At 43.9% G+C, this 24,432-nt stretch overlaps 1 protein-coding gene across 4 annotated transcripts in view; it reads left to right on the forward strand.

Moving 5' to 3' along the window:
* The window catches only part of Lrrc8b (leucine rich repeat containing 8 VRAC subunit B), a 65,689-nt gene extending 41,622 nt beyond the window's left edge, over positions 1 to 24,067 (forward strand). For 3 of the 4 annotated variants that reach the window (XM_021162346.3, XM_085836960.1, XM_021162345.3), the window contains 4 exons: positions 1,749 to 1,803; positions 10,252 to 10,350; positions 13,846 to 16,007; positions 19,841 to 24,067. In XM_021162346.3, the coding sequence (XP_021018005.1) occupies positions 13,869 to 16,007; positions 19,841 to 20,113 (2,412 nt within the window). In that variant the 5' untranslated portion in view covers positions 1,749 to 1,803; positions 10,252 to 10,350; positions 13,846 to 13,868 and the 3' untranslated portion in view covers positions 20,114 to 24,067. Of the gene's footprint in view, positions 1 to 1,748; positions 1,804 to 6,419; positions 6,498 to 10,251; positions 10,351 to 13,845; positions 16,008 to 19,840 lie in introns of all 4 variants that reach the window. The other variant, XM_085836961.1, reaches the window with a different exon arrangement.
* Positions 24,068 to 24,432: the final 365 nt, after the last annotated feature.

A 24,432-nucleotide genomic window follows, 5' to 3' on the forward strand; every position in this document is an offset into this window, starting at 1 on the left:
TACCGATCAGAAAGCAAAAGTGTGCAGATTCCTCCCCTTCTGCAGTCAGAGCCTTAGGACCTTTTGTTTCTCTATCAGAAAGCTCATCCTTAATCCTTAGTCACTTGGGAAAATAAGTATTTTCCTCTACGTCCCTTCTATGCTCCTTTTGGAAGACGGGAGGGAACATTCAGTCTCAGCCTCCTGGTCTCCACGTCTGCTAGAGTCCATTCTTAGACTGACCCAGAGCTGAGTTTTTAAGTTAAAATGCACGAGTGTGTGTCCTGTCTCTGCCTGGGAGTGGTAAAGATGAAGCGAGTTTGGGAACCCATTAGCATAGCGAACTGGATCACAGAGACACAGCCGCCTGTCTCTGCAGCTGGCCTGTCAGAATTACCGAGCCAGTCTTTGTCCCGTTTTATCCTGCCTAAAGTGTGTGATTTGTTCTATTCTGAGCAGCACGGCCATTTAGGATTGTCACAATTCATCCTTCCAGCTTGGTACTTTTGTGTTCTGCTGAGGAGGAGAAAAGAGGATGAGTTCAGCTATGGTTTCTAAAATCAGCCCGAATGGTTCTCTTGGCCTGGATAAAGAAACTGAAACACCGGGCACTGTGGCTTTTAGTTGACAGCAATGTCTTCATCCTGAGAGCCTCTGCTGAGTTCTACGTCTGTTCCTTTCAACAGGATAAATCTCTGGTTTGGGTGAACTTGGATAGAGAGGAGTGAGGCTTGTTAAGTCATGGGGTGGGTTTGTTCAACCCAACGTTAACAGCAGGCACAGTAAAGCAACAGCAAGATATTTCTTCACGTATGGAATTAGAGGTTTTGGTTTGTTTGTTTGTTTGTTTGTTTGTTTGTTTGTTTGTTTGTTTTTAAATGTGGTTTCAGTGATGATTCCTAATCTGTTCAAAAATCAATTGATATACTGCTTGCCAGAAAGATTATTGGTATAATTGGAGGAGGGCGGGTGGGCGTTGATTGATATTACATATAAGAGACTAAATATTTCATTTTGTCCCAGGAGTATACTTTAGAATTCTATACAAAAGAGTCATGTGAATCGGGCTGAAGAAGAGGATATAGCTCAATGGTAGATGGCTTACTTAGCATGCACAGGTTCTAGGTTCGATTCCCAAAGGGGAAGAGAAAAGGGAGGGATACCATGAGTCTAGTTTAAAAGATGTTTGTAGCATTGTTACTAATAAACAGCGAACGGCTTTTAGAACTGTGACACACTCACGATGCTTTCATCAGAAATAATGCCTGGAGACTTTACAACATGAAAAATCCCATAAGATTCCAAAGGAAACCTTGAAATTATGCCAGGAAATTTTACAGTGGCATCTCTGTTCGTTGCAGGCCAGGAGCAACAAAATAACAAAACTCAATGGGAAAAAAAACTCAAATATTTACTTTTTCTCTTAAGAAATACCAATATCTTTACTTGTAGAAAATGGAAAATATTAAAAAGACAGAGATATAGTATGGGTCTGTGCCTGGGATACAATGTTTCATTCTCTGTTAAAATGCCTTGTGAATTACTGCTGTGGTTAGACTGTACTTTGATTGTCTCCCCAAGTGTCAGCTAGTCTTTTGCTGAGAGGTCAGAGGACTATCTCTGACCCATGCTTTTTGAAAGTTGTATTTTGTGTTTTTCACAAAAATTTTAAGTATGTTGGGAGTTTGAAAACCACGTAAGGGGGTAATGATCTTGGAGTCCTAGGATACATAAACTATAACAATGTGCTTATGGTTTCTTCTCTTCAGGCATTCCTCGGATCAAAACTACTTGCAGAGTTTCCGGTTGACCAGCATTCATAGGGTAAGATGAACATCTCCAGTGGTGAACACATGGCACAGATTATTACAATTTAGTTGGTAGCTTGGGGCAAAAAGAAATACAGAAAAAGATTGCCATGCTTACAGATGTTTTGAGTAAAATCACTTTGATATTTTTAGCCTGATTAAGCAGAAATTTAAATCTGTGTTATTTTAATTAAAATGTCATCTTCCCACCCTCTGTGGGTTCTGTAAGCAGAAATGAACGTGTTTAATGGATTCCTTTTTTGTTTGGTTTTATCACTAAAGACTAATGGAATATAATATAATCTATGAGACAGCGTCCATGCCTACTTATTTGATCTGGGCATATTATCCTTTTTGTTGTTCCATGGATTGATTGGTTATGAGACAGAGTCTCTTGGATGGCAGGCTGATCTTAAACTCACTGTGTAGCTAAGGAAGGCCTTGAACTTCTAACCCTCTGGACTCTACCTTCCAAGTGCTGAGATTTCAGGTATCACCATGCCTCTATGCCCTGTTGCGAATCAAACCTAGCTCTATGCCTTCTGGGTAGACACTGTTACCAGGGGAGCTCCATTCTCAGCTCCCAGGGTTTGTTCACGTAACCCATCTGCCATGTTTCTATTCGACAATGTAACTCTCTTGAGTGAGCAAATCAGAAGTGTAAGCCTGTCCACACTTGCTTCCAGCAGACATGAGTCCTTTTCAAAACTATGGAAAGTATGTCCTGTTAGCTCTGTGGCAGAGTGTTTGACTTACTGTGGTGGGGACTGAAATCCCTCACTGACTCCAGAGTGGTGAATACACCTGCCTTTTTAAAAGTATCACCCATCTCTGACTCCTTCCTTCCTTCTTTCCTTCCTTCTTTCCTTCCTTCCTTCCTTCCTTTCCTCTTTTAAAAATTATATATATCCTCCTAAGTTTTTTTTTTAAACTTACATTTATTTATTTAATGTATGTGAGTACACTGTCACTGTCTTCAGACACACCAGACAAGGACATCAGGTCCCATTACAGATGGTTGTGAGCCACCATGTGGTTGCTGGGAACTGAACTCAGGACCTCTGGAAGAGCAGTCAGTGCTCTTAATCACTGAGCCATCTCTCCAGCCCTTTAAATTTTATTTTATGTTTATTGGTGTTAGAACTCTTTCAAACAAAGATAAAATCCACTGAAGTGGGCGTGTGTTTCCACACGAATCTGTTGAGCCGAGCAAGTCTTTGAAAGCTAGCAGACTCTGCACTCAGGTGCTCCTGACTCTGGCGGTCTCTCCATTGTTTGAGTTGTCTCATATCCAAACTCTGTGCCTTGGCTGCAGGCTCGCTGTCACTCTCCTTGCCCCATGCTCCTGGCTTTAGCCAGAGTGCACCCTTTCTGCTCCTCAAACCTCCCAAGCTTACAGCTCTCTCTGCCTGTAGTGGTCTTCCTCAGTTGGGCTGGGTGACTCTATTTTAGTCTCTCTTCTAATGACTGTCCTCCAAACAAGTCATCACCGTCCTTCTCGAGGCTTGCAGTCTTCATAATGTCTTTGATCTTGCCACGGCTTTGTGCTTGGCAGTTGTTTCTTCTCTTCCTCCTTGGTAAAATACGTAAGGGCCGGGACCCGGCAACTGAGGGTTGAACCTGGGGCCTTGTACATGCTGGGCAAACATTCTAAACTGGGATTGTCTGTCGTGTCCGCCTCTGTTTCCCTAAGACTTAGATGTGTTGGCACACTGCAGGCATTGTAAGTATTTGGAGTGCAAGTAGGTCGAGCTCTGAGCTTCATTCAGTGCGGCTGTACAGGAATGTCCATCCACTCCCTTTATGCCTAAGAACATGAAGAGCTTACACAAGAGGTACTCACAGAGTTTACAAGGTCTAGCCCATCCTCCCACTCATTTGGTCCAGGCTACACAGTCTGGAGAAGAGGTGTGACACTCTCCGTTCTGTGTTTAACAGGATCCCAGTCCTGGGGGAGCAGAGATAAGACAATTCTCACTCTGGCTGTGGTGTGCTTGCTCGCCATAATTGAATATGCAAATGTTAACATTAAAGAAAGGATTTAAATGAATCAGGATTTAAGGTATAATAATTGGTCTATCCCAGATCACTGATTGGTCTCCCTCAGATCACTAATTGATCTATCCTAGATCTAAAATCTCTCATTTTTATACTTTAGGGAGAATTATAAATGTTTCCTTGAGTATATTTGCAGCTTCGTGTGTCTAAGGAAGACTATTAATAGTGTTTTCAAGCCTGTCCCTGGACTATAACCCAGGGACTTCTGTCTGTGGAGAGATAACGCATCGGCTCTGGATGGTTTTCTTATTTATTCCTTAAAGAGTGGGCTCTGGTTTCTATAGTCCCTGTAACTGCTCTGTGAAGAGTAGGCCACGGTCTCTACAGATGCTCGCTGTCCTCTGCGTGGGAACCTAAGGGGGAATATGTGAGTCACAAGAGACTATGGAAGGTCTGGGTGTGGCGCCATTTATTATTGATTATTATTAGTATATAGAATGTTAAGAATATTAGGGGTTTGGGGGGAGTTGATCAGGAAAAAAAATTTTTTAATACTGAGAAGTGACAAGGGATTTGAGCTTGGCTTCTTACTTACGCCATCTCTGTAAGAATTACCCATCCACCAGTAACTTCCAATAACACAACTCCATCTCCCATCATTTAAAATGTGTTTTAGAGTCCATGTGGTTGTACACAATTACCACCCAAACATTCAGGAAATTGAGGCAGAAGGATCCTGAGGCCTAGGTTAGCCTGGGCTACATAACAAACTCCCATCTAAAAAAAACTCCAAGGTCAAAAACCAATGTAATATTTAAGATTCAAAGTGGATGATATAGTAGCCTACTAAATGCATTTATGATCAATATTTCCAAAACAGAGCATTATCAACTAAATTTAATATATGATGTGTTCTGCGCCTGTAGAAACAGATTAAAGCAACCTTCTTTAACCTTCAGAGCAGTTTAGAACTGGCCATGGTAGAGCACTGTAATCTCAGCACAAAGTTAGGCAGAGGGAAGCCAACATAGTCTGCACAGTGAGATCCAGGCCAGCCAACGCTACATCATGAGATCCTGTCGCAAAAACAAACAGAAATGCCCCACCTTCATTGGGATTTCAATTTAATTTATTTGTTCAGTACCTTTCTCCTGGGGCTTCCAATGAGTAAAGTGATTTTTATCTAAAACATTACTTACGATTGCTTAACAAAACAAATTAGGGATTTGCCAAATGACCGTTTCCTGCCTCCATTTGCTTTTTCTGCTTTTTGACTGGTAACAGCTTCTTTCCCTGAAGCTCTGACTCGTGTGCTCACAGAATGTTTTCTTCCCTGCCTTAGAGGATCCGACCACCCCTCCACACCTAGACAACAGTTCTGTTCTGCACTTGCCAGAGTGAAATGGTTCCTTTCAAAGAGTTCTTGTCTGAGGCCCTGTTCCCTCCCTGGACAGTCATGGCATATCACAGTGGATTAAGGCCCTGTTACTGTTTGGGGCTGAACATCATTTCCCAGGTGGAGCCCTAAGTGACAGAGAACATCAGAACCTGACGTGTGGCACTTCCTCTCAGAAATCAGCCCCATTAATGGTCATCTTAAAGACCTCTTGGGCATTGGGAAGGCCGCAGTCAAATGCCTTGGTTGGCCTCTGGGTCATCAGTGGCCCGAGTGCAGTCCAGAGACCCCAGCGCTTTATCCCAGCATCCCAGCAGATGCCATGCGGAGCAGAATTGCTCATTGTTCAACAGAATCGTGAGAAACAATGAAATGTTTATTTTAAATACTGAGATTTGATGGGGGGTTTTGTTTGATTGGTTTGTTTGTTTGTTTTGGGTAGACCAAATTAACAGTGGCAGAAATTGGTGTCTTAACGTGAGGTACTTCCATAATGAAATCCATGGAAGGGGCACAGCACACAGCCAGCAGAGAAGACCTTTATCCTCAATGAAGATACAGTCTTCCTGGTAGTTGAGGACCAGTGAGGAAGCTGTTACTGGGGAGGATACAGAATGCTACCCGCTTTTGTATGGACAGGAAGTTCAACAAACCCTCACCGACTTGGAACCTAAGAACCAGCAGATGAGCTGCAGGTGGGAACCTGCAGGCAAGTTTTCAGCAGAGCATTGAAGGCTCCTTTTATAGCCACAACGATCCAACTGTTGGGAGATAGATGGATTAAGGAATATTCAGGTTTTAAACAGGCTTTAGAAGAAATATTTCCTGTCTAAAATTGTCTGGAACCCTAAAAAAAAAATTCTTATAAGATTTTTTTTTAATTCCTTGTTTCTGTACCTCACACACAAAGGCTTAAAAAAAAAAAAAAAGAAAGAAAGAAAGAAATGATTTCAGCCGGGCGTGGTGGCACACGCCTTTAATCCCAGCACTTGGGAGGCAGAGACAGGCGAGTTTCTGAGTTCGAAGCTAGCCTGGTCTACAAAGTGAGTTCCAGGACAGCCAGGGCTACACAGAGAAACCCTGTCGCAACCCCCCCCCCCAAAAAAAAAAAAAGATTTCAGGTCTAAACATTGGACGAAGGACAATGTTGTCAGTAGCACTCAATTTCACAGTAAAAAGGGCTCGTATGTAAGACCCTTAATCACAGTAACCTCAGAAGTGCCCCTCTCTCTTCTCAGCCAGATGTGATGTCCCATAGCATCCTGACTTGATTCAGATGGCACAATCCTGGTCTCAAGGCAGAACTTGAAGCTATGGTGGGTGAAACTTCTGCAGGAGGGTTGGCGTCTCAGTTAGGTTTCATTAGAGACATCATGACCACAGCAACTCTTACAAGGACAACATTTAATTAGGGCTGGCTTACAATTTCAGAGGCTCAGTCCATTGTCATCACAGTGATAAACAGGGCAGCATGCAGGCAGACATGGTGCTGGAGAAGGAGCTGAGAGTTCTACATCTGAATCAGCAGACAGCAAAAGGAGATTGCATCACACTGAGCATAGCTTAAGCGCTTGAGCGTTAAAGAACTCAAAGCCCACCTCCAGAGAGACACTGTCAGCATGGTCACACCTTCTAATAGTGGTGTCACTCCCTGTGGCTAAGCTTCCACACACATGAATCTAGAGAGGCCATGCCTATTCAAACCACCACAGTTAGTATGCTTTGCATATAAAAAAGACATGTTAATCATTTATGGCCAGAAGATTGTTGGAGCATAACTATGCATGTATTGCTACAGAGAGGTACAGCCAAGTTTCCTCGCCCCTTCTGGGCTAGCCTTGGGACTCAGTAAGTGGTTTGTTTGAACAGAAAGCTGTATAGGTTCTAGTGTTAGAACCAGCTATCTTACTATTGTATGAGGAAATTTTGGGCTGGCCAAATCTGTGAAGGAAAGGGCCCATAAAATCTCAATCACTTGATCTTCCTGGGATTTGGGGCATGGAGATTCAAAATAGAGAACAGTTAGACAAAACATTTTTACCCATATGCTGTGGAGCCCTCCCTCTGCGTCCTGCTTGGGCCATCTCCCAGGTCCTATGACTGTGAACATGACACCACACACAGGCATCTGAGTGTTTTCCCTGCGTTTAGCACCTGCATATTAAGATATCTTAATGTGCTGAAAACTGTAAGATCCTACAGTGTCACGGGATCAAAATGTGAATGCATCTGACTCATTTCTTAACCACTGTTCGAGCTTACTAGGTCCTAATAAATTTTAACTCAGCTGATTCTGTTCATTATCTTTCTGTTGCTATAACAAAGTTCTTAGGATAATCAGTAACAAAAGTGGGGTCGTATTTCCAGAGGTTTCAGTCCCTGGCTGGTGGCCCCACTGTTGGGGGCCTGGGGTGACCTGGCATGCCTGACCATGCATAGGAGACTGTTGTGGGAGAAACTCTCACTTTCAATGGTTTGCCCAAGACTAGGAACCCAGACCTTGCTTTCTTTCTCGAGGATCCAGGGCCTTTGAAGTAGCATCAAGTTCTCAGCATCTAAAGACTCTGAATGCTTGTTTATTTTCACTAGTTATTTTGGAAATGGTTTCAAAGTAAAAGAAGGACTACTGGGAAATCAAGATGCCTAACTTGAGTGTTGTTATTCCCATCTTGGAGACACTGGGATGAGGTTGTCAGATGAATTCATATGCTTTGAAGAGCCTTGATGACTTTTTAATGAGATTTAAAAGTCGAAGGAACGGGATTGGGACCATAAAATCCATTACTCTCCACATTATTTCTTTGAAGTGATTTAGTGCATTTGTGTGTTAGAAACCGAGATCTCATTTGGACCGAGTCCCCCTCATTGTTTGCTAATATGTGGTCTGGAGAAAGTCTGGAGCACAAACCGTATTCACTGGCATAATGGCTCCCACTCTACACACGTCATTAGACACAGAAAGGTTTCAGGCCTTCCCTGCACCTGTGAACCCTGATGAAGGAATTAAAGAGGAAGCCTTAGTTCACTCGGAAACATTTAGTGGAAATCTTTAGCTGGGGACTCGTATTAGGAAGTCTGTGACTTTGTAACTGGAAAAGTCACAGAAAACACTTGAACCCTTGTTTCTGGGGCTATAATAGAACTCAGTTCTGATGCAGATGCCAGGCAAAGAGCTAAATAGCTTTTTCTCTAGCTCTTAGAAAACTGAGATGTGGCATAGTTAATTGGATTTACTGAGGTCATACGGTCTGGTGCAGACAAGGCTTACAGTCTGAGTTCCAGTTGTAATTGTTTGTCCCTGACAGTTTTATTACACTGGGTAAGGTGAGTTCTTTGGGCCAGTCTTTCATGTTTATAACATATGAAGAAGACCTAGTATGTGTCTTTCTGCCTTGTTTAAGTATGAAAAGGTTTGATATAAAATGCACTTTGTAGATAATAAATTAGGATATTAACTGTAAATTATTTTTATTTGATCTTATTAATAAGAACTTTATCAAAGGAATTTGATGATCTGATGGGTTAGCTGATTTGAAAAAAGTCTTACTTAGCCAGTATCCAAACTTGACATTGAGGTTTGATATCACCTACACATGTGTTGGGCCACATTCATGTATCCTACCTTCATATATCCTGACATATGTGAAAAGCAGCATAGCCGTGCCTGGTCATGTTTTAAAAGCAAGATGGAGAAAGTTTACAGTTAATATCCTGATGGGATAAACAGGGCAAACCTTATGTGCTTGGGGTCCTCTGAGCAGTTCATTCGTCCCAGTTCCTCCTTAAGATTATTTTACACGGTTGCCATCAGTTCTAGTTTTATATCTCTTTCTGTGATGGAGAAAATATAATATTTACGAGAATCTGCTGTCTAAGAAATACCGCGATGTCAGCAGCATGCTGGCCATGATGCTTACCTGGTGCAGTAGAATTTCCCAATGAGTTCATATCTGCAATGCGGGAGAAGACTATGAAAATAATGTTTCATGCATCAAATAGCTTTTTTGCTTATTTTTTTGGTTTTGTTGAGAAAGGCTCTCTCTCTATATATAGCCCTGGCTACCATGGAACTTGTTGTGTAGACCAGGCTGGCCTTGAACTCACAGAGATCCACCTGCTTCTGCCTCTGTACCCAGCTTCAGATATCCATTTTTATTTCCTTGGCTGGGGATTGAACAAGGGCCTTACACATGCTACCATTGCTCTACCATTGAGTCACACCCATTCCCCTGGTACCTTATACTCCCTGCAGTTTATCTTCTCAGCATATATAAACCTTTACCAACCCTTCTCAAGAAGGTTCCGTGGACACCAAAACATAATTTCTATGCTCCATTAAAACTATTGTAACCTGTGGATCAAGCCCAATTGCAGAACATGTGCTTAGTTTATCCAAAGGCCCTGGACTCAATTCCTAGCACTGGAAAAATAATGCTAGCATTTCAAAATGTTTTTATAGTTCAAGGTCATCAATGTGTGTGCAATTTAACCACCATATATGATTAAGGTAGATGCTGAGGATGGGGTTTTACCAACTGCAAGGTAAAATAATATTAACACAAAGGCTGACTGTATCCAATGACATCACTTCAGGGAAATGCAGCTTTATTTCTGAGCCCCATGTGAAAATAATGTTTTTACCCTGTGGCTTTTCTGATGAGTTTAGTCGGCTAAATTTTCATAACACTGTGAATTCTGATTTGAGCAGATACATGGCTTTAAACTGGTATAGAAATTTCACGATACAATAATCAGGCTGACAGATACAGGCAAGATGTTGCCTATGAGACTAGACAAGAGGTTAACTTATGTAAAATAGTTTGGAAGGGCTAAGTGTTACAGTTTTTAAATATATCACACTGAAATTTCAGCAAGAAACTTCTGGAAAATTGAAAGGAAGGAAGTCCAGGGGTGGGGTGTAGTTCGATGCATGTGGGAGGGGGATCATCTATAGAGCTTTATCAGGATGCACCCTAGGTGGCAACCCACACAAAATATATGCCAGTGTGGCATTTCAATGGAGAGTGCCTCTGAAAACAGCATCTCCAAGATATTTTTGCTTTCTCGTAGAATGAAGACAAAGTCAGAGATGGTGTGTCTGAGAAACTTCAAAAGGTGTAGACCTCCCGATTGAAGCATACCTGATTTGGTTCATTTTCCTTCATAATAGTAAGTATAAATGTGTACAGGGCCAAGTAGGTCAATGTCAGCTTGAAGTCTTTGCTGAGCAATCTGCTCCTGACAAATCTTTTTATCATTGCTTGAGCTGTTATTTCTCCACGTATCAGTTTGAAATATTAAATGACTATAACTCTCAAGAACTGTAGGGAATGACTAAGATTATAAACTCAGGCTGTCAATGTCCTTAGAGATATGATCCACGCTTACTTTCCATTATAAGAAATCCCACTGTAGTGTTCCAGGTGGACAGTCATTTTATCCATCGAGACCCAGCTGGCACAGAGACCTGAAATTAGATGACTCTAGCCTTGCACGGTAGCACGTTTATAATCCTACCAGGAATTCAAGGTCAGCCTTGACTACATTATGAAATTTAGGCCAGCTTGGGCTACATGAGATCCTTCACCCTCAAACATGTCTTTCTTTATAAACCTTCTACCAATCTGGCTCTGCCGCTGAAACAAACCCACACATCCCTTCATCCATGAGGTGCACATTGCTACTTTTTATAAGGAGACATAAATACCCATTCACCCAGATGAGGTACCCACAGGTCAACCCTGCTTGGTAAACCAATGGGTTTATTGGGTTTACTGACAGGAAGACAGGCAACAAATCACAGAAGCTACAACACTAGCAGACTGCAAGCTTGCAATGCTGTAAAAATCCTCTGTCCTCCAGCACCCTAGTTTGCCATTCTCCCCATTCCAACACCCCTTTCCCCCTATGCCTTGTACTAGCATATCCCAAAACTGAGTAGCTCCAGGGAGGGGCAAGATTGGGAGTGGGAGATAGACTCTCAGCTGAGGGTCCGGTGACACTCCTCATGCTTTCTGGAGGGAATGCTAACAGCCTCATTACCATTATCCCAGGCCTAGCCTCTGTACCATGTGTCTTATTTACTACCATGACCACACAGCCCAGCTATTCTGTCGGTCGCCACAGTAGTGCCTGATCCACAGGTGTCCAATGTCACAGAAATGTTCCCTTCTGTCCTTGCTGACTGTCTCCCCTTCCTCATGGTCCTACACAGGGGATGGTTTGAGGTAACCCCACTCCTGGTCTTTTTTTTTTTTTTTTTTTTTTTTTTGGTCCTGTTTCATCTTGAACTGGATGTTAGGTTTCAAGTAGGATCTAACTTAATAGAAACAAAACTGCTGGCCCCAAATTATCTGGGAATCACAGTTAACATGGCCAAAGGTTGGGTCATTATTAGAGAATAACAGTTGTCACTCAAAGTATGCACACTAGGCTAAAATCCATTAAGACATTTTTATGTTATTTCACTCAGGAACATTTTCTGTGATTCCTTTCTATTGAGTTCATGGTACTTTGTGGTCAAATAACTAATAGAACGTTCTGTTAGCATGGTGTAATTCTCTCGGGACCAGGGTAGAGAGCAAGATTAGCTTCAGTGAGAGGAAGACAGGATGAGAAGAGTCAGGGGTCAGATCTACTAAGCTAGAGGAAAGCACGGAAGCCCTGTCGAATTTTATAGACAAGCGGAGGAAGTTGGATACATAAGATACTATTCTCAGAGAGGTCCATTCTGGGAGGAAAAGCAAGGGATTGAGGGGTGGCTTAAGAAGTGGAAAAGGAGCCAGGCTGTGGTGGCGCACACCACCACCGCCAGCATTTGGGAGGCAGAGGCAGGTGGATTTCTGAGTTTGAGGCCAGCCTGGTCTATAAAGTGAGTTCCAGGACAGCCAGGGCTATACAGAGAAACCCTGTCTCGAAAAACCAAAATAAAAAAGTGGAAAAGCTGGCAAGAATATGTGGTCAGATGGGCAGGACATGTCAAGGATGTCAACACGGGAGAGAGTTGACCTGTAGCAGCCTCCATAACAGGCTCCTGGGATTTAGCTTGCAGCACTCCTAGGACTCAAGGCTGGGTACTAGTCTCTCCAGGAGAACCAAAGAGGCTTCTCTGCGATGGTCCCAGAGAAATGGCACCTAGAGAGTCATTGAGGCTCTGGGAAGGTGATGATTTACCACTCAGGAAGGCAAGAAAAAGCCCTTGGACACAGGATAGATGCCCTGCCAGTCAGTTACTGTGATTTTCTTTCTGTTGTCTGACCAAATGCCATGCAAGCTCCAAACAGTCCCTTGTAAGTAACACTCTGCCATCTTAGAGGTGATGTGGAGCTTAGGAATTAGGGTTTCTAAACACAAAGGGCGTAAGCGATGCTGAATTGATGTTTTTCAGGACATGATTACTTTAGGGATCTGACCCTTATTCTGACTCTGCCTCAGCCTCACCGCTATCCCGTAACCTTGCTCGTCATCCTAGCCCCAAAAGGTTACGTGGGATAAACAGGAAGTTCACCTTAGACCCCAGAGTGTCATGAACACACCAGAAGGGTTCACAGAAAACATTATTGATGAGATCATTTATTTTAAAAGGTCTGAATTCTTCTCAATGTGAAAAGATAAAATACATCTTGTTATCGAAGCTAAGAATAATCAGCAAAGGACAACACCGTCATTCTGTGTCTCTTCACCTCTGTGCTGTCCCATTACACAGGAAGCCCCTTTGTTCTCTTCAGGGCTTCTCTTCACCACTCCTTCTTCCTTTTTTTTTTTTTTTTTTGGTTTTTCGAGACAGGGTTTCTCTGTGTAGCCCTGGCTGTCCTGGAACTCACTCTGTAGACCAAGCTGGCCTCGAACTCAGAAATCCGCCTGCCTCTGCCTCCCGAGTGCTGGGATTAAAGGCATGCGCCACCACACCCGACTTCACCACTCCTTTTTAAACCGTTGCTGTTGTTTCTCTTTTAACTGCCCTGAGGTTTGCACAGCCAAGTTACATAGTGAAGGCAGAGAAAGAAAGGGGAAATTCATTCAGCGGCCATTTGCCTTATGAGGAGTGGGTAGAACCCTCCAAGCCTGAGGGATACTGTTGTGAAGCAGGGTTTGCACAGAAAGGCCCTTTTGCAGGGATCGAAACAACCCTTCAATGGTAAAGAATACTCCAGACACAGGCTCTATCTAGAAAGGGGCTTCTTCAGGGTTTTAGAGGGTAGACACGTAATATAAGCATAATATCTTAGAGTGAAGATACAACAGAAGGTTAACTGAAGAGCTGCCTCAGATATTCCCCCAAAGCCCTTTACAGATAGATGTGCCCCCAGTTGGTCCCCAAACTAAGGGACTTTATAGTTCAGTGTGATTTAGGTTAGAGATAAAACCTTACATGCCCCCCTGATCAGAACGTGGATTTTTCCCATCTGCTGAGATCTTGCTGAGTAGATAAAGTGTGTACAAGCATTCTCATTAAATGCATGCACTCTGGCCCTTTGTGGTTGTGCATACAGTGTAGTCCCAGCAACTGGAAGGTGGAGACAGGAAGATGGGGAGCTTAGGGGAAAGCATCAACTTCACAGTGAAGCCAGGCTGAGCTACACGAGGCTCTACCTCCATATACAAACACAATCACAACAGCATGTCAAATGGCTTCAGCCACGTCTCTTCTCTTTCCTCCTCCAGCCTCTCCTCTCTACAAGGGAGTCATGATTACACTAACAGAGTTAAAATGCTTAGCGGACGCCCAGTCATCCTACCACATACTGAAGCCATGGTGGGATGTCTTCTGGTATTACATCACCCTCATCATGCTGTTGGTGGCTGTGCTGGCCGGAGCCCTGCAGCTCACCCAGAGCAGGGTTCTGTGCTGTCTTCCCTGCAAGGTGGAATTTGACAATCAGTGCGCAGTGCCTTGGGACCTCCTGAAAGCCAGCGAGAACGCATCTTCTAACTCGGGCCTGCTGCTCCCACTGCCACTACGGATCCAGAACGACCTCCACCGGCAGCAGTACTCCTACATCGATGCTGTCTGCTACGAGAAACAGCTCCATTGGTTCGCCAAGTTTTTCCCCTATCTGGTGCTTCTGCACACCCTCATCTTCGCAGCCTGCAGCAACTTCTGGCTTCACTACCCCAGCACCAGCTCGAGGCTGGAACACTTTGTGTCCATCCTCCACAAGTGCTTCGACTCTCCGTGGACCACACGCGCCCTGTCAGAGACAGTGGCGGAACAGTCAGTGAGGCCCCTGAAGCTCTCCAAGTCCAAAACCTTGCTCTCAACCTCAGGGGGCTCCGCCGACATTGACGCCAGCAAGCAGTCATTGCCCTACCCACAGCCAGGCTTGGAGTCGCCTGGCATAGAAAGCCCAACTTCTAGCGTCCTGGACAAGAAGGAGGGCGAACAAGCCAAGGCCATCTTTGAAAAAGTGAAGAGGTTCCGCCTGCATGTGGAGCAGAGGGATATCATCTACCGGGTGTACCTGAAGCAGATAATCGTTAAAGTTATCCTGTTTGTCCTTATTATAACCTACGTCCCCTACTTTCTCAGCTACATAACTCTTGAAATCGACTGTTCGATCGACGTGCAGGCATTTACAGGCTATAAGCGCTACCAGTGTGTCTACTCTTTGGCAGAAATCTTCAAGGTCCTGGCTTCCTTTTACGTCATTCTGGTGATGCTTTACGGCCTCACGTCCTCCTACAGCCTGTGGTGGATGCTGAGGAGTTCACTGAAGCAGTACTCCTTTGAGGCTCTCAGGGAGAAAAGCAACTACAGCGACATCCCCGATGTCAAGAACGACTTTGCCTTCATCCTCCACCTGGCCGACCAGTACGACCCCCTGTACTCTAAGCGCTTCTCCATCTTCCTGTCGGAGGTCAGCGAGAACAAACTGAAACAGATCAACCTCAACAACGAGTGGACCGTGGAGAGACTGAAGAGCAAGCTCGTGAAAAACTCGCAGGACAAGGTCGAGCTGCATCTCTTCATGCTCAACGGTCTCCCGGATAACGTCTTTGAGCTGACAGAGATGGAAGTGCTGAGCCTGGAGCTCATCCCCGAAGTCAAGCTGCCGGCTGCTGTCGCTCAGCTCGTCAACCTCAGGGAGCTCCACGTGTACCATTCGTCCCTGGTGGTCGACCACCCCGCCCTGGCCTTTCTAGAGGAGAATTTAAGAATCCTCCGCCTGAAATTTACCGAGATGGGGAAGATTCCACGCTGGGTGTTCCACCTGAAGAACCTCAAGGAGCTGTACCTGTCGGGCTGCGTTCTCCCGGAGCAGCTGAGCAGCTTGCACCTGGAGGGCTTCCAGGACTTGAAGAACCTAAGGACCCTCTACTTGAAGAGCAGCCTGTCCCGGATCCCTCAGGTGGTGACAGACCTGCTGCCCTCCCTGCAGAAGCTGTCCCTTGATAATGAGGGAAGCAAACTGGTTGTGCTGAACAACCTGAAGAAGATGGTCAATCTGAAAAGCCTGGAGCTCCTCAGCTGCGACCTGGAGCGCATCCCCCACTCCATTTTCAGCCTGAACAACCTGCACGAGCTGGACCTGAAGGAAAACAACCTCAAGACCGTAGAGGAGATCATCAGTTTCCAGCACCTTCCGAGCCTCTCCTGCCTGAAGCTCTGGCACAATAATATTGCTTACATCCCCGCGCAGATCGGAGCGCTGTCTAACCTGGAGCAGCTCTTCCTGGGTCACAACAACATCGAGAGTCTCCCTCTGCAGCTTTTTCTATGCACCAAACTACACTACTTGGATCTAAGCTATAACCATCTGACCTTCATTCCCGAGGAAATCCAGTACCTGACCAATCTGCAGTACTTTGCTGTGACCAACAATAACGTGAGTACATCTGTTCTTCCTTTTGTCAGCCACTGTGAGGCTGTGCTGAGCTTGAGGTGTGTAACACAGGGAAATTGGTGGACGGGCGTCCGTGTTAGCCTTATCCCAGCTGAGCCTCTTCCCCTGTGATCGTGATAAATTACTAAAGTCCTGAGCATCAGATTCTCATCTCACAGGTATCTGTGAACAAACAGAGGCTCGACAGGTGTTCGGTTTATCCTCTTCCCCCATTTCCTGTACACATATCACTGCTAAAGTATTTAAACTCATTTATTAGTGGTAGTAGAGCTTGACTTTTGTTTGAGAAGATCTTGAGTATTTAGAACGCTTTAGGTAAGTGGAAAACTACCAAATTTTAGAAAATTTGATAAATTAGAAAACTTTGGGTAAATTTTTTTATTTCACCAGTAGGAGTCATTCTGACTAGTGGTATACATGAGAGTTACCTGAAAAACCTGTTAAAATATGCATTGCATGACAACACTCTGCTGATATGCACACACACACACACACACACATATACTTCATTTTTTTTTTTTTTACAAATTAAAAAGTTATAGGTACTAAACAGCTGTAATGCTTTGTGGGGCATGATTAGGTAAATTAAGACCATGACTTCTTGGCGACATCTGAAAGTGTTATCATGCACAAAGGAGGATGGATGGATGCATTACAGCATAGGAAAGTCTTAGCTTTCTAATAGGCCAAAGTAGAATGTTATAGCCTTGTGTGTCTCTTCTCTGAAACCCGAGCAGGCCTGTCACTAAGCACCCTGGGGTGAACATGACACCTGTAAGTGGGTCAGGAACACTCCCTTTAGGGCGCAGAGTAAAGAGCAGAGGGATGGGGTGACCATCCAGGAGGATACTTTAAGAAGGTGGTTCCCCTGTGGTCCCCCACCAAACCCCATGTCTGTGCACACAATAAACTCTAACCAAAGGGTCACAAAAGATAGGTGTCAGGAAGGCTCAGCAGGGAAGGGTGCTTTCCCACCATGCCTGGCAACCAGAGTGTGAGTCCCAGGGTCTTCATGGGGGGGAAGAAGAAAAAGAAGTGTCTTACAAGTTGTCCTCTGACCACAACACTAGTATGGCTCGCATACACCCACCCCCATAAATACACACAGTAGATAGATAGACAGATAGGTAGATAGATAGATAGATAGTTGTTTAGAAGGAGGGAGAAGAGGTGAGAGATGAAGATAGCAGAAGAGACTTTCATCAACAAACAGTGTGTGCAAGGAATTGGGAAAAAATTAGTAACTTTTTAAAAAGTATATTGTTGTAAAAAGAATTTAGCCTGGCAGTGGGAAGTTGTAGGGCAGTGGGAAGTTTTTTGTGTTCAAAAATTTGAACACAAATGTTGGTGACTTACCCTTAAGTCAGGGTAAGCTTTCTCATCTGGCCACACCATCCCCAGGAAACTGAGTGTGCATTTGATTTGAAGAAGGTGCTGACTTGGGGCAGAACCTGTCCAGAGTGGTTTTCAGCCACTCAGTGGGATCGATGTTAATGAAAGGTGGGAGGGCTCATTTTTCAGATGGAGATGCAAATATCAAAGTACCGTCTAATGTTGAAATATTCATGGAAATTATAAAGTAGGCATTCATAATGGGTGCACAAGTAGGTATTGTACTATGAGTAAGATAGCACTTACTTACAGGACAAATAGTTTAGCTCAGGATAGAATTACTTAGTTGGAGGAAAGCTTTACCTCCTAACAGAGTTCCTCAATTAGGAACTTGGAGTTAGAATAGGTAAGTTAGCACCGTGCACCTCATCTGGGCACTGACCTTGACTGAGTTCCTTAGATGACACCTCAGTGACCCTGGTGCAGAGTCAGAGGGCCCGGTGGCCTCTGGCATTGTCCCAGCTCCAGAGACTGTGCACTTCCTTATGCCATCCCTCTCCTCTCCTGAGGGCCCAACAGCAGCCACACACACCACAAATTCAGAGCTGTGGGAGAAGATTTGGAATCTAGAGGCACAGGCAGAGTGGTGCTGTCAGTCACTCAGGATGAGCACCTAGGGAAAATAAGTCCTTACACGATTGGGGGCCAAAGGGAGTTGGAGGAAGAAGAGGACGGTGAGATTCCCAGCTGCGGCGGCGGCGCATGCTGGTGTGCTCTCCTTGCCCCCGGGGACACACACACTCATCCTTGGTGTGAAGTACTTCTCCAGACTGGAGGGGATTCTGCTCCTTCAACAGACATTGGCCGAGGGTAATTTGAGGTTGTTAAACCAGGGAGAAAAGTGTTACTCATTGGCAGCCAGACGCAAGGAAAGCTGCTAAACATTACGGCCCCACAGTCAGAACTGTCCCACCCAAAATGTCCGCAGTTCAGAGGCTGTCTCCATGCAGGCTGCCTCAAACAAAACAGCTGAGAGCCCTGTGTGGTGCTCAGCGCTTTACCCCCCCACACCCGGGCAGCTGGCACCTACGGAAGCCATTCAGTTCATATTGACTGAGTGCCAGGGAACCAAGCCTTCCCTGTTGTTAGCATGTCTCCCAAGTCCCGGCTGCGCGTGTCTAAGCAGGACCCGACTCTGCCCTCCAAGGAACCCTGGCAGGAGTAGCTTTCAAAGCAGCTGGCTTGCGCCTTTCTACTCCACCTGCCTCCTTCAGTACTGAATCCACACAGGTAACAGTTACATCTGTGCCTGAGAAATGCAGTAAGCATGCAGCTCTCCCTTTGCTCGGGTCTTATCTCCGTGTGTAGTGGTGATCAGTATGGATGTTAGGCACAGCAGCGTGAACTTCAGATTTGTCTTCAACAGTAAGCAGGGCTGAGGGGGGGAGGGAAGATGGAGAAGAGGGGAGTTTTGAACGGAATGAGCATTTTCAATGCTGTTCTTGAGATTTTGAATTTACATGAAAAGCGTCCTTTTGAGGAGAACTCTGTCCCTCACAGCCAGCTCAGTGGGTTTGCATTAGGCCATCAGAGGATGGCTCAGTGCCCCTTCATCCATACACAACAACACTGCTTCCTGAAGCAAAGAGCTCACAGTCCCACATTGTCACAAACCAATGTAGATGAGCTGTATAGCCTGCTCCTCCACCCCAAGGCCTCAGTGGGGCAGTGAGCTGTGGGATGGGATGAGCGCAGCAGCTTCCTTGGCAGTCTCTGCACGGCGAATCCATTCCACTGCACACCTAGATGTCTGGTTCATCGTGTCAGGGAGCATTCAGGGAGTGAGCTGCTGTCACGTTGACCCAGTTTGGGGGTTATTTACCGTGTTTGACATGACCTCACAGTGCTACATGAATCCTATCATAGATGTGAGGGAACAGGAAGAAGGGCAGACGGTCGGTCAGAAGCGTGTTTGTGGAGTGTAGAGGTAGCGTGTGCACGTACACATTACCTTTTCCTTCTTCATCTCTGCTCCTATTGACTACTGAAAAACTGTTTTTTGTTTCATTTTCTAAGAAAAGCAGTTTAGGACGTAGCCTTGCCTGCCCTTGGGGGCTCTAGGCATTGCTCATTGATTGATTATAAGTTCTTTATGAGGACTCTGGGGAGTAATTTATTTCTGATCCAGGACTCAGTAATTATGATTCTCCTGGTTACTGGCTTGTTTTCTTTCATCTATAAGTGCTTTCTCTCTAAGGATCACATTAGGAGTGTTCGCAACCAAATCGTATGTCCTCCTCACTCAGGAGAGCGTGGATGTTCACAGAGGCAAGGGCCACTGCTCCATTAAATTTACAAACAACGTTATGCCTTCCCTGTGGAGCTGCAGCCATGTTCTGAAGAAAGGGAACGGGATACAAGTATGTGAATGTGCTGCCAAAGCCGGTCAAAACTGGTTTCACCCACTTCCTTTCTCCTTGTAGATTGAGATGCTACCAGATGGGCTGTTCCAATGCAAGAAGCTTCAGTGTCTCCTCCTGGGAAGAAATAGCCTAACAGATTTGTCCCCTCTGGTGGGGGAGCTGTCAAACCTCACCCACCTGGAACTCACTGGTAACTACCTGGAGACACTGCCTGTGGAGCTGGAAGGGTGCCAGTCTCTGAAACGGAGTTGTCTGATTGTCGAGGACAGTCTGCTCAATTCCCTCCCACTTCCCGTGGCAGAACGCTTGCAGACCTGCTTAGATAAATGTTAACCTGAGGCCCCGGGGTAGGAAGATGAACTTTCCTAAGTTATCACGATGAGAGATGGCCGGTGACTCTGACACGCCATAACCAAAAATATTACCAAATAACCCAGTGTCCAAATCAAGCAGTTAAATATCCACACCGGAGTTTTGTGAATAACCGATATTTAAATTATTGAAATGTAAAAAGTATACACTGAAGGTGGATTGAGGGGCGTGTCGTTACAGAAACCTTACCTTTCACGTCTTATCTTCAGAACCCTGTCCCCACCTCCACCCCAACCCGTTGCTTATTTGCATACATGCTTTCATAGGACCTTGTAGTCTGATATTTAACTCCATGAAGACTCGTCGGTATAAATCTCCTTGTCATATGCTCACCACTGGCTTTGATTTATATTGTTTCTTTTTGTTTTTAAGCAGCGTGCATCACGCTGGGCAGAATTCCATCTTGGCTGTCTTCTCTGCTCCTTTCTCATTTTGCTGGAATCTTCATCCGGGTTTCTCTGATAGTCCTGGGAAAGTGCTTACTACGTTTGGCGTTTGCCTAGAACAGGAGCCAGGGGTTCTAGGACGTGTGATCTTCTGAGCACCCTAAAAATTAATGCATTCTCAAAATGTCTTCTGGTCTATCATCAGAGCCGTTTTTAAATATGTTAAAATTTTTTATATGAAATATAAAATATTTTCTACTGTATGATCTCAGATGCTACATCTACGAGAACACCTTTTTGTAAGCAGTGAACATGTGCATCTCTGTAAGGATTTAATGATTCTTAATTTGGGCTGATTATGATTCTCATGTTTGTATGCATTCTGCTCCAAAAATTTTTGTACTCTTGCAACTAATTACTGCAACCAATTTGGATGACAAAAAGCCTTGTGTTTCGCTCCCTAACATCTTTGAGGGTTTCCTCATGAGAGGACAGGAGGGCCGCTGAATCACCTACCTCTCCTTGCTGTTGTCCAAGAGTACGGGTACAACCCCTCAATTACTTAAAAACTACCACCAAGGGGAGAGGGCAAGATCTAGATTGGAAAATTGATTGGAAAATACTCTGTTAGATGTAGGGTCCCCCCCCCCCAATGTGCATGATCTCTCAATATGACGATGATAGAAGCTGTCTATTCAGAATCTGAGCCCATGAAACTGACATCTATCTCATAGGCTGCCTTGTGACCCCTGGAATAAGTCATGTTCCTCCTGACAAAGAGCTTTGTGTTTGGCCCTTTTTTTTAATCATGCGTATTGTTGAATAAATAAAATAGATTGGCTTACACTGGGGAAGTGGACATTGTAGTATGTTTTTCTCTCATAAGTCTAGGCATTATGAAACCACCTCCTTTTAGACATAGCTGTCAAATAATCCATTAACTGCATCTACAAAAAAACTGGAAAACACTTCTAAGGAATCTTCTAAACACAGAGCTGTGGCATGTTGTTTTCTCCTAATTATTCTAGAAAGATGAAAATGTCTCTCAGTGGCCGTATATACCTGATGTCTAGAGAAGAGAATTTCATGGAGGAAACCTGAGTAAAGTTAGTTACAAAGAATATACTGAAGGCCCTAAGCTGCCTAACACATTATGGATAGACTAAAAGAGACATATTAGCAAAGCTTGCCTTTGTTAGAATGTCCAAGTTCTCAGGGACCTAGGCATAACTGGCTCTCACTGGGGCCTCATGGACAGGCCCTGGCTTAGCCAGGCTTTTCTGATTCTTACTGTTTTAATAATGTGAGCTGATGGCTGACATTTTCCAGTAAAATCATCACATGGACCAATTCCAAAGTTGACTGGAATTGTCTGAAGTTTTGAACATAAATGTGAGTGAGGTTTCAATACTATCAATTGTGCTTCATATGAACTAAAAAAAAATCCCACCCTAACCAGTTCAGACTGTCTAAACCTCCCCCTGATGAAGGAGAAATTCCCTGTGCCTTTGTTTTCCAATATATGCATCATTGGCTAACTGGTCTACCTCCTCAAAGCAGTTCCCTAGATGGATCAATCATGAGGTGTGAGCCGCTTTCAACACACAAGGCTGTTGTTACTGGTGGAAACCATATTGCTCTTGATACAACAGTCTTATAGTGTCTCTTGTATTTAACACTGATGCATCAATGTTGAGGTAGCTTTTCAATCTAACACTAAGACAATGGACAACACATTTACCACCTGACAGAGATCTATCTGTGTTAGCACTGGCTTTACTAACCTAAGTGTTGATAGTCACCTTACCGAAGAAAATAGTCTTACAAATTATCATGAGATTAAAGTCTCATGATAAGAATATTCTTTCCAAAAGCCAAATGTAGAGGGTCAAAAACAAAACTTTGGCCTATACTAAAATAATATGGGTTAATTTGCATACACACACAAATACAGAGAAAGATGTATAGCTTCAGTTTTGCAAATTTCAGTTTTCAATATGTTCTTCTGAAAATTGCAGGAGGTTAAAGGTTAGTCTGAGGATAGCAACTTTTTTAATTCATTATTTTTAATCACGAAGTATTCGATTTCCATAAAATCAATTCCAGTTTGAGAAGATGCCATGTGTTCCCACAAGGGCAGAGTTTTCCCCTCATCTACATCAGGGTGGATTTCTGCAGCATAATTATACTGAAATTTTTTTAACCTTCTGTGTATTACCATATTTCTGTTAATAATAAACAGGTTGAATCAGGGTACGTGAAATTGGGCTCTCAGTGATAATGGCAAGCTCTAATTCATGTGCTGCAGTGTACTAAAGTGGTTTATGCACATGGCATTATTCTTTGATGATGAAATGGTTCTGCTGATGTTTCATAATTCTGATACCATGTTTAATTAAAACAGCACATGATATTGATGGGTTCATGAAAATGGCCACTTACTCTGTGGAGTTGACACTGTTTCCTTACATTTTTCAGTAAATCCTTCCATCTCTGCAGTCACGTGGCACTGGTCCATCTGCACACTGTGTTTTGTCCTCACCCACCTCACTGAATCTGATGGACACTGTACAGTAGCAGTCTCTTAGTGCAGAATTGTCAGTGATGCCTGAGCTTGATCATCCCTGTTTATAAGAATCTAGCTTCTGGTCTCTGTTCTCATTAACCGCATATTGCATTATAGAATGAAAAATAAGAGAGACTAATTAGAGAGAGGAAGGAAGACTTATTTTGCACCTTGAACTGAATGAAAAGAAAAAAAGATATATATATTTAGACAGTGTAAACAAACAACTGCTGCAGAATGTTCTCTGTGTAATAGTGTCTGGTGTGTACCTGTGTGCTGTGCTAAATCAGGGGACCCTTTCTGTCTCTTGTCCATGGTGTCTATATCCAGTGACAAGGGTCTGCCATGTACCTTTTGCAATGGACTTCATAAACTGCATTCTCTAAACCTTTTATTTTTAAATATGAACAATTTCATAAACACTGAAGTATTAACAGATTATATGAGTCAGAGTATTGAGCTGAGATAGCTTCTAATTGAACTTAATTTTATATTTAAGTTTTGAATTTATCACAAAATATACCATAGCTGAAAAAAGCAATTATGAATGCCTTCTGCATGTTCGTTATTTCTAACAGACATGGTGCAATTGTTTTTAAATACAGAAAGGTGTAGGGTTAGAATGGGTGTGTCTGCACTCATCTCTGTTGTCTGTCTGTCTTTATAGTAACCCTGTTTCATGCTAAGTAAAGGATGATCCGATCTTGGGTGGAGATGCTTTGTTTTGTTAGCTCCCAGTGGAGGCCGGCATTTGCCCTTTTACCTTTTACCATATACTTGGAAATGTGTATCTGGAATTAATTACTAGAAAATGTATGATTATGTTCCATGTTTTTGGCCCCTGGGTTCAAATCCCTACATTTGGTAGATTTGGGTAAATTTTGCTGTTTTTAAAGCATCTTTTATGTAAAAAGATTACATTTTTATAATAAATGGCAAATAAGATGAATCGCTAGACTCTGATTGGCCTTGTTTTTGCCTTGTTCTTTCTGCTCAGCTTCCAACACCAACTGCCATCTCTCGATTCTCACACAGCTGTACTGTCATTTAATAACATGGTGTATTTTCATGCCTGCACATAACTCTAAATCGCTCGCTGGGTTTTGTGAATATGCAGCCATGGCCACAGAGCAGTATGTCCTGGATTGAGAGTGACCTGCATTGGCATATGCAAGGGTTTGGTGAAGGAGAATTCTGTGCCAAATCTCTGATGGCTATTCAACCCATGGCCCCCACATTTCCTCCGAGAGTCTCAGGTTTAGATGCTCAAAAGCCAGCTCTGCCCCCCTCTCTTCTTGGCACCTGTCCATGTGCTGTTAATAGCAGCG

The sequence above is a fragment of the Mus caroli genome, unplaced genomic scaffold (genome assembly GCF_978045245.1).
Source record: "Mus caroli unplaced genomic scaffold, Mus_caroli_1 scaffold_4, whole genome shotgun sequence".
NCBI lineage: Eukaryota > Metazoa > Chordata > Mammalia > Rodentia > Muridae > Mus > Mus caroli.